The sequence below is a fragment of the Dioscorea cayenensis genome, chromosome 14, assembly GCF_009730915.1.
Source record: "Dioscorea cayenensis subsp. rotundata cultivar TDr96_F1 chromosome 14, TDr96_F1_v2_PseudoChromosome.rev07_lg8_w22 25.fasta, whole genome shotgun sequence".
NCBI classification, from domain to species: domain Eukaryota; kingdom Viridiplantae; phylum Streptophyta; class Magnoliopsida; order Dioscoreales; family Dioscoreaceae; genus Dioscorea; species Dioscorea cayenensis.
This window is the reverse complement of record NC_052484.1, coordinates 252,709-261,480: the sequence shown is the minus strand read 5'-3', so window position 1 is coordinate 261,480 and position 8,772 is coordinate 252,709. Positions and strand designations below refer to the sequence as shown.

General features: G+C 34.7%; 2 protein-coding genes across 2 annotated transcripts; one reads left to right on the top strand and one right to left on the bottom strand.

Moving 5' to 3' along the window:
• The first annotated feature begins 551 nt into the window (after positions 1-551).
• Positions 552-3,397, top strand: LOC120275473 (60S ribosomal protein L14-2-like). The gene is made up of 5 exons (XM_039282061.1): positions 552-639; positions 770-871; positions 2,759-2,888; positions 2,975-3,087; positions 3,174-3,397. Exons 1-5 carry the CDS (start codon positions 637-639, stop codon positions 3,228-3,230), a joined length of 405 nt encoding a protein of 134 aa, XP_039137995.1. The 5' UTR covers positions 552-636; the 3' UTR covers positions 3,231-3,397.
• Positions 3,398-3,639: 242 nt separating this feature from the next.
• LOC120275472 lies at positions 3,640-8,772 on the bottom strand. The gene is made up of 5 exons (XM_039282060.1): positions 8,508-8,772; positions 5,226-7,395; positions 4,488-4,787; positions 4,136-4,395; positions 3,640-4,066 (listed from the first exon to the last, which is right to left on the bottom strand). Exons 1-5 carry the CDS (start codon positions 8,627-8,629, stop codon positions 3,850-3,852), a joined length of 3,069 nt encoding a protein of 1,022 aa, XP_039137994.1. The 5' UTR covers positions 8,630-8,772; the 3' UTR covers positions 3,640-3,849.

The window sequence follows — 8,772 nt, the reverse complement described above, 5'->3', positions numbered from 1 at the left end:
AAATTATATAAATCAATTTGTAAAATATTAAAGAGCAAAACAATAAAATTTAACAATTTTTTTAAAAATATTATTTTATATTATATATAAATATATATATTGTTAAAAAAACAAAACAAAAACCAGGGGCTATGGCCCCCTTCGTCCACCCCTAGCTCCGCCCCTAGTGGACACGGGACTTGTTCATTTTGATAAAAAAATTATATTTTTTTTAAAAGGAACTTATAATTTATTTTTATTTTCAAAAAATCTCTCAAATTTTACTTAGTTTTATAATATATACATATGCGCATACAACCCATTCCATGGGTTAATAGGTAAATAAAATTGATATTTATCATATGTTCAAAGAGCAATTAATAAATATATAAATAAATTATTCTGTTAAATTATTAAAATGATTCGGGTTTTTAGCACCATTTCATTTTTATTAAAAAGATTATTTTTAATGAAAAACAATTATTTTTAATAATGTACAATTTTACTGCCTTGAGATATGTTCTTCGTTTTGACTCCAAATCGGACGGTTCACAGAGTAAGAAACCCTTTCAAGCTTGCAATAAGAGAAGAGACTCAGAAAACCCTAACCCTAACCCTAACCCTAACACCACCAATCCAGCTGCCGAAGCCCTAGCCATGGTGAGAGAAATTCCTCCTAATTGCATCCTCAATCCATCAATTCTTGCGTAAAATGGTGGATTTTTTTCCTTAATCCATTTGTATTTTTTTGGCCTTTGATTTTTTTTTGTTTTCTTTTGGTGATCTGAAGCCTTTTAAGCGATACGTGGAGATTGGAAGGGTGGCGCTGGTGAACTATGGCAAGGATTATGGCAAGCTTGTTGTCATTGTCGATGTTGTCGATCAGAATCGCGTAAGCATTCATTGTCCTTTTGAATCCTCAATTGGTTCATCATCAGAGAACTCTAAATTTTCGGAAAGATATGACCTTTATGTAAAACTATGTAAAACTCTTATTGGTTGTTATAATATCACTCATAATCATACTTTATTGATTGTTGAAGTTGATGTTACATTGTTCATTTGCTTCAATTAGAAAGAGGGCAAAAAAAGCAATTTTGTGATATTTTTTTGGTTTGATTTTTTATATTTTAGCCATTTTGAAGATGCTGATCTTTTTCATAAATCATTTTTTTTGTTGTATGATGTGATATTCTAAATTTGTGTTCTTGCATTGCTTATTGCACTAGAGTAGCTATATGAAGATACCAATGTTTTGTATGCCATTTTTTGTTGCAGTTCTTTATGCTATGATGCATGTTTGTATATGGTAAGATCTTCTAAATTGTGGTGTTTAAATTGCTAACTGTACTTTAGGAGCTATTCGAAGATGTTGATTGTTTCCATTCATTCATTTCTGTGGCAATCTCTCTTCATGCTATACTGCATTTATGTATATGATGTGATCTTCTTAAATTTGTGTTCTTGCATTGCTTTATTGCACTAGAGTAGCTATATGAAGATACCAATGTTTTTGTATACCATTTTTGTTGCAGTTCTTTATGCTATGATGCATGTTTGTATATGGTAAGATTTTCTAAATTGTGGTGTTTAAATTGCTAACTGTACCGTAGGAGCTATTCAAAGATGTTGATTGTTTCTATTCATTCATTTCTGTGGCAATCTCTCTTCATGCTATACTGCATTTATGTATATGATGTGATCTTCTAAATTTGTGTTCTTGCATTGCTTATTGCACTAGAGTAGCTATATGAAGATACCGATGTTTCTAGGCGCCATTTTTGTTGCAGTTCTTAATGCTATGATGCATGTTTGTATATGGTAAGATCTTCTAAATTGTGGTGTTTAAATTGCTAACTGTACTTTAGGAGCTATTCGAAGATGTTGATTGTTTCCATTCATTCATTTCTGTGGCAATCTCTCTTCATGCTATACTGCATTTATGTATATGATGTGATCTTCTAAATTTGTGTTCTTGCATTGCTTATTGCACTAGAGTAGCTATATGAAGATACCGATGTTTTGTATACCATTTTTTGTTGCAGTTCTTTATGCTATGATGCATGTTTGTATATGGTAAGATCTTCTAAATTGTGGTGTTTAAATTGCTAACTGTACCGTAGGAGCTATTTGAAGATGTTGATTGTTTCCATTCATTCATTTCTGTGGCAATCTCTCTTCATGCTATACTGCATTTATGTATATGATGTGATCTTTTAAATTGTGGCGCATAAATTGGCAATACTACTAGTGCAATTGTAAAGATGTCGATCTCTTCTGATTAATATTTCGGCAATTCTTCATACTACGATGTGATCTTGATGTGGTGCTTAAATCAGTAGTATTACTAGAGAAGCGATATGATGATGCTGATCTATTTTATTCATCATCTTTGAGGCAAACTCTCTTTATACTATGATGTATTTTGTATATGATATAATATTCTAAATTGTGTTGCTTAATCGGTAATATTATTAGTAGAGAATCTATATGAAGATGTTGAACTTTTTTTGTTTATCGTCTTTGTGGCAATTTCTTTCCCACTATGATGCATTTGTGCTATAATGTGATCTTTTCAATTGGTAATCTAGATAATTTATTAGAAGATATTGATCTCTTTCATTTATCACTTTTGTGGCAATCGCTTCATACTCATGCATTTGTCCATATAATACGAGATATGATCAGTTAAATTTTGGTGTTTTAATTGGTTATATTTACTAGAGAAGCTACTTCTTCCGATAACTCATGTCTCAATGGTGTTGTTTATTCTTGTCAGGCTTTGGTTGATGCCCCGGATATGGTGCGAGGCCAGATGAATTTTAAGAGGCTTTCTCTGACTGACATCAAGATTGACATTCCAAGGATACCGAAGAAGAAATCCTTGATCGCCGCAATGCAGACTGCAGGTGAAGTAGTGTATTATCGGTTTATCTTACCGGGAATGAGTTGTTTCTTGACACTGGTTTAACCAAGATGGATTCTGATTGCGCAGATGTGAAAAACAAATGGGAAAATAGTTCGTGGGGAAGAAAGCTGATTGTGCAGAAGAAAAGAGCTTCTTTAAATGACTTCGATCGATTTAAGGTTATGTTGGCGAAGATCAAGGTTAGAAGTAACTCCTTTTGTTATACTTAATGTTTTGATCTTTGACGGCTTGTGACTCAATTATATCGGCATTATCTTGTCTACAGAGGGGTGGTGCTATTCGACAAGAACTAGCGAAGCTGAAGAAGCAAAGTGCAACATGAGATCCCTTAGTTTTGCCAAAATGTAGTGAATTTGAGTTGCAATTGTGTCATTGATTTTCCTCTTCTTTCTTTAATTTAACTTTGTTCTAATTTTATCGATGAATTTTGATCGATCTTTGAGAGGATTTCACCTTGTGTTTTGTTTAGAGTTAAATTTTTAATTACAATTATCTGTGTTTTTTTTTTTCTCTTGTGAAGTATTTTGTTAGGGAATAAATTCAAGAATAGCATGAACATGTTTTGAAATTACCTCTAATTATTAAAATATTGTGGATGTTTTATTAATATAAAAAAATTGATTATAATATTAATATTTGTCCAAGTTATAAACATATCTTGTCTTTGGAAAGTCCAATAAACAATCATTAATACATTCATTTGCAAAATAAAATAAATAAAACAAAAAATAAAAAAAAAGAGCACACAAACAGAGAGTTACATTGACAAAATTTTCTGCTGCTCAAACAGAGAACTAAGTGATTACAATGACATGGTCTACAAAAAGAGGGATCAACCAGATGAGGTTTCATCAGTAGTTGATATAAACATATGAATCAAAATCACCAAAAATAGCTTCATAAGTCTGCATGTATTAAGTTCAAAGAATTTAACGAAGATCTCATGATCTTGAATATTCTTCTGCGAGGCTAAGCAAAGATGTATCTATCGATGTATCTATCGATTCATCGCTTATTCTTTCGCAAATATTTCGAACCAACTCATGCACTTGTTTTTGACCTTCAGGTTTGTTCCATAGTGCTTGAAGTACCTCAGCTGGAATGAGAGTTGCCGGTTGTGCAGTCCATTTGTGCTGATCAACTACGAGGCCGTTTAACCTGACAGAGACGATGAATGGAATAAAGAAAACATTCGGTGGTAGCAGCAGAACAAAATTGTCTTACTACCTGTTGATAATCTTCAACATGTTGGACCATTCTGACAATTTGAAATGGATGTCGAAAGTGTCGATATATCGTCCGGTCACTTTCTTGACTTTTCCGAATGAATCACAGATTGAGTGAACTTTTGTTGCTCCGCTGACAGGATTCACATTTGATATTCGGATGATGGTTGTTTTCGGGGCATCCACCCGAAGGATAGATAGTGTTAATCCTGATATTGAGATGGTCGCTTTGGCGAGAGCTCTTTCTTTTGATTTTTCCGACTGCAGACAACAATCAGTTTTGATTTCATAAGGCAGATATCTAAGAGTTTTTACTGATAAAAGAGATTTATTAATAGAGAAACAAACATCACCTCAAATTCAACGAATACGGTGGAAACGGAAGCTCCCATAACAACGCTGGTGATTCTTCCCCAGGTAGAGAGTGCACACTTCAGGTGATTAAAAGATAAATTGTCAGGTAATCCATTTATAACGACTGTTCGGCTTGGATGTTTTAGAAAATGGTCAGGGAAATCTGCATTGTTAACTTGCTCTGTACAAAACATTCTGTCACATATCTCTGATGGTGTAATGGCAGCCTTCATAGCAACATCAGCACCACCTACAGCCACATCGGTTTTGCTTAGAGCTTTTCTCAGTCCCTCGTTTGTCTGCCAAACAACGAGATTTCTGTAAGGCTCAAATGAAATATATGTCTATATATATAATTTAAATAGGCAGAAAGAACATCTAGTTACAGAAGCACCTAATAAATTAGAGAGAAAAAAAAAGAAGATATCACAGCATATAAACACAAGCTTGCCAACCTAAGCATAAAGAATTGTCAGACCTGGAAAAACACAGTTACAACTCATCAACAACCTTATTATTATCCATTGATAATGTATCCATTGTGTCTATTTCCTTTAATTTGCAAAGATGAACTGCAACAGAAAAGGCATCAAAACTATGAACTATTGATTTTGCTATATTTTGGCAGCATTTACATCACAGCATTCAGTTAATAACATTAGTTTCTTGGTCTTTATTAGTGTACAGTAGAGCCCGAAAGCAAAGAAGATGTTTGAAGACAAGTCAGGAGGAACTACCTTGAAGAAAACTTGCGCATAGTTGAAACGGTTTTCCCTTGATGGAAGTATATTGATTTCAGAAATAGGCCCAGAGTCACCAAAAGCTTGGATAAGATCTTTCACCTTGGCTATTTTAGGCAAAAAATACACCAGCAGCCTGTTGTCAAGGGCGATTTTTTCATCGTGTCGATTTATATTTACATGAAATCCTTTCATTGAAGAAAGAACCTCATTATTTGGTTCAGGACTTGGATATTCAAAAGCAGAGATATCAGAATCACTCTCATCACTGATAAATAGAGAGTTCAGCCCATCAGATGTGTCCACTGCCTTCTCATCTTTGTCCAATAGAATTGTCTCCAGTTTTAAGCAATTTGAATCCTCATTTTCTTCACTTTCAGTTACTTCATAAGGCATATTAGCCTGTTTCTTCTCAAGCTGGCTCCTGGATGTATGCTGATCGTTCAAACACAAATGTTTCAAGCTCTGATGTACAAACGCCTTTGAATTTCCTACAGAAGCTCCTTTGCGAAGTAAATTAATTTTATTCGAAGATTCATTAGCCCAAGATCCCATCTTTAGCGTATCACTTGTGAGCTTAACAATACCATCAAGACTGCCTTTAACTCCCAGTTCCATCTCGAACTCCTCACTGTGTACTTTCTTAAGCTTTAAATAATCCGCTTGTTTCATAATCTTTTCACCAAACGCATAATCGTAACTCAAGTTCGGATGTTTATTGAGACGTTCAAGTGAACCAGGGCCTTCAGAAGGCATATTAGCCTGTTTCTTCTCAAGCTGGCTCCTGGATGTATGCTGATCGTTCAAACCCAAATGTTTCAAGCTCTGATGTACAAACGCCTTTGAATTTCCTACAGAAGCTTCTTTGCAAGGTAAATTAATTTTATTCGAAGATTTATCAGCCCAAGATTCCATCTTTAGTGTATCCCTTGTAAGCTTAACAATACCATCAAGATTGCCTTTAACTCCCAGTTGCATCTCGGATTCCTCACTATGCACTTTCTTAAGCTTTAAATAATCAGCTTGTTTCATGATCTTTTCACCAAACACATAATTGTAACTCAAGTTTGGATGTTTTTTGAGATTTTCAAGTGAACCAGGGCCTTCCTCACTAAGATTTACAGGTGTCACTTTCTTCATAGTGTCAACATTTGGGCAGTCAAGCACAATATTTTCAGCATTTCGGTTAAATAACTCAACCAAACTAGGAAGATTTCTGGGTGATGTTTTGCCCAATTCTGAGTTTCTCTGGTCCAGGGCCAAGGAATCATGATTTGAAGCCATGCCACCTATCCTTCTTCCGTAATCTTCACTTCTGCAGGGAGAAGAAGCATCTTCCAGAGATTTGGCCTTAAAGGAGTACCTATTAGTATCTGCAGTCACTGTAGTTTGTTCGTTTTCTTCTGCTCCAACAGTTTGATTCATTGAGCTGGGGCCTTCCTCACTAAAATTCACAGGTGTCACTCTCTTCAAAGTGTTAACATTTGGGCAATCAAAACTGATCTTTTCAGCTCTATGGGTAAATAACTCAACCAAACTAACAGGATTTCTGGGTGATGTGTTGTCTAATTCTGAGTTTTTCTGGTTCGGAGCCAAGGAATAATGACTTGAAGCCATGCCATCTATTCTTCTTCTGTAGCCCTCACTTCTGCAGGGTGAAGAAGCATCTTCCAGAGTTTTTGCCTTCAAGGAGTGTCTATGAGTATCTTTAGCCACTGTATTCTGTTTTCCTTCTCCAACAATTTGATTCATTAAACAAAGTAAATGCTGGTTGCTAACAGAACCAGAAGTTGTGAAATCCTCCATTGTTTCTTGCCTCTTTTTGGGTTGAAGCACCTCAAAATTTTCTGAATTCTTCACTGATGCTAAAACTGCTGAATCTTTATCTTCCATGGTACGCGATTTTGCCACATCGAGCATTTCAGTTAATGCCCCAAACCCTTCATCTGTGTTGACTGTGCCACTGCCCATATTTCCTTCCACCTCTTTAGCATCAGAACCATCTGCTACGAAGCTTGTACTTGCAGTTGACTGATCAATTTGAGAAGCAGGCAGCATCTCTGCTTTCATTTTTGCGAGAATTTCTTTCACAATGTTCCATGATCCACCAACAGCATCACGAACTTCTGTTGGTTTGGGAAAGACTCCAGGGTTTGCCAGCATATACCTGCATACATTGCAAGTAAAAAGGGGATATTATGCCTGGATATAATAATATGGTATTGTTAGTGTTCGTGTAGATACAACAGCAAAAAGAAATTAGGAGCACCTAAAAGTACATAGGAAAATATCAAAGAAACACATTAGGCATCCGTATTAATCCCCATCCTTCTACAAAATAAAAAGACATCTAATGCAATTAAAAAAGAAAGCATCTAACACGGACATGATAAGTGCGCTCAATCCAACTGAAAATTTAAGCTAAATGTCATATGTATATATACACACATACAAAAAGCAATCATTTCTTATTTACCTGTTGTTGGATCATTATTTGTAACAACATAGAAATGAAAATTAGGAATAAAAACTTGATAGCTCAAGCGTAACAACAAACAGAAAGCACCATGGAATGATTATATACATTTCATAACAATGTTCCAGATTACAAAGCAAATCACAATTTCTACCTGATCAAACATCACATCCTGTAGAACAAAAGAAGAAATTTAACCTTATCAAATAAAAATGCTAAAAAATTACCTAACAAAAACTCAAAAAAGGAAAAAAAAATAGAACATAGAAAAACTCGATCAACAAAATTAGGTATGAATCATGTCATACGAAACATTTCTAACAAAGGAAAACACTATTTATTTAGAAAACAATCTGAAATAAATATCATTAACAATGTGCTGTATATATAACAAAGCAGATCACAATCCATACTGATCAAACACTCAACTGTGAAATGAAAGAACTAATTCAAGCTTATCTTCTAAAAATGAGCAATAAACTAGCTACAAAAATTCACATTAAAAAAAAAACTATAAAAACTCACAATGCCAGACCTGATACCTCCACCAAAGCAATCACCATTTATTAAAAAAAGAACAAAATTGATCTTAAATACTTTTCATTCACAATGTGCTGCATTCCATATTGATCAAGCACACTGTTCTCAGATGAAAGAAGGAATTCATTCAAGCTTATCAAACTACAAATACACAAGAAACCAGCTAGAAAAAACTCAAAAAATTAAAAAAATAAAAGAAAATTAATCACCAAAATGATCAAGTAAAAGCAAACAAAGAAAAAAAAAAGCAGAGATTGTGCGACCTCTGAACGAAGGACTTGATAGCCATGGTTCTCTTCACCTTGGCCACTTCGCTCCGCTTGGAAACCTTCTTGGAAGGAGATGGCAACGAAGAAAGAGAACAATACCATCTTCGAAACCTCATTGAATCCTAGGAACCAGACTATCAATCGAAAGAGGAAAAAAAGAGGAATTTCTCACTGAGAAGGAAGCTCGATTTCAGGCGATCGACCATGGATCATCTACCTCCGTTCTGGAAACGGAGCTCCATTTTGGCTGCGGGATGAA

Bases quoted from the DNA above. Each gene is read 5' to 3' on its own strand.
- LOC120275473 (XM_039282061.1), top strand. The intron at 872-2,758 runs GTAAGCATTCAT...TATTCTTGTCAG, and splicing joins ATGTTGTCGATCAGAATCGC to GCTTTGGTTGATGCCCCGGA. The intron at 2,889-2,974 runs GTGAAGTAGTGT...CTGATTGCGCAG, and splicing joins CGCCGCAATGCAGACTGCAG to ATGTGAAAAACAAATGGGAA.
- LOC120275472 (XM_039282060.1), bottom strand. From the start codon at position 8,629: ATGAGGTTTCGAAGATGGTATTGTTCTCTTTCTTCGTTGCCATCTCCT. The intron at 7,396-8,507 runs GTCGCACAATCT...CAATGTATGCAG, and splicing joins ATCAAGTCCTTCGTTCAGAG to GTATATGCTGGCAAACCCTG. The intron at 4,067-4,135 runs GTAGTAAGACAA...CGTCTCTGTCAG, and splicing joins ATGTTGAAGATTATCAACAG to GTTAAACGGCCTCGTAGTTG.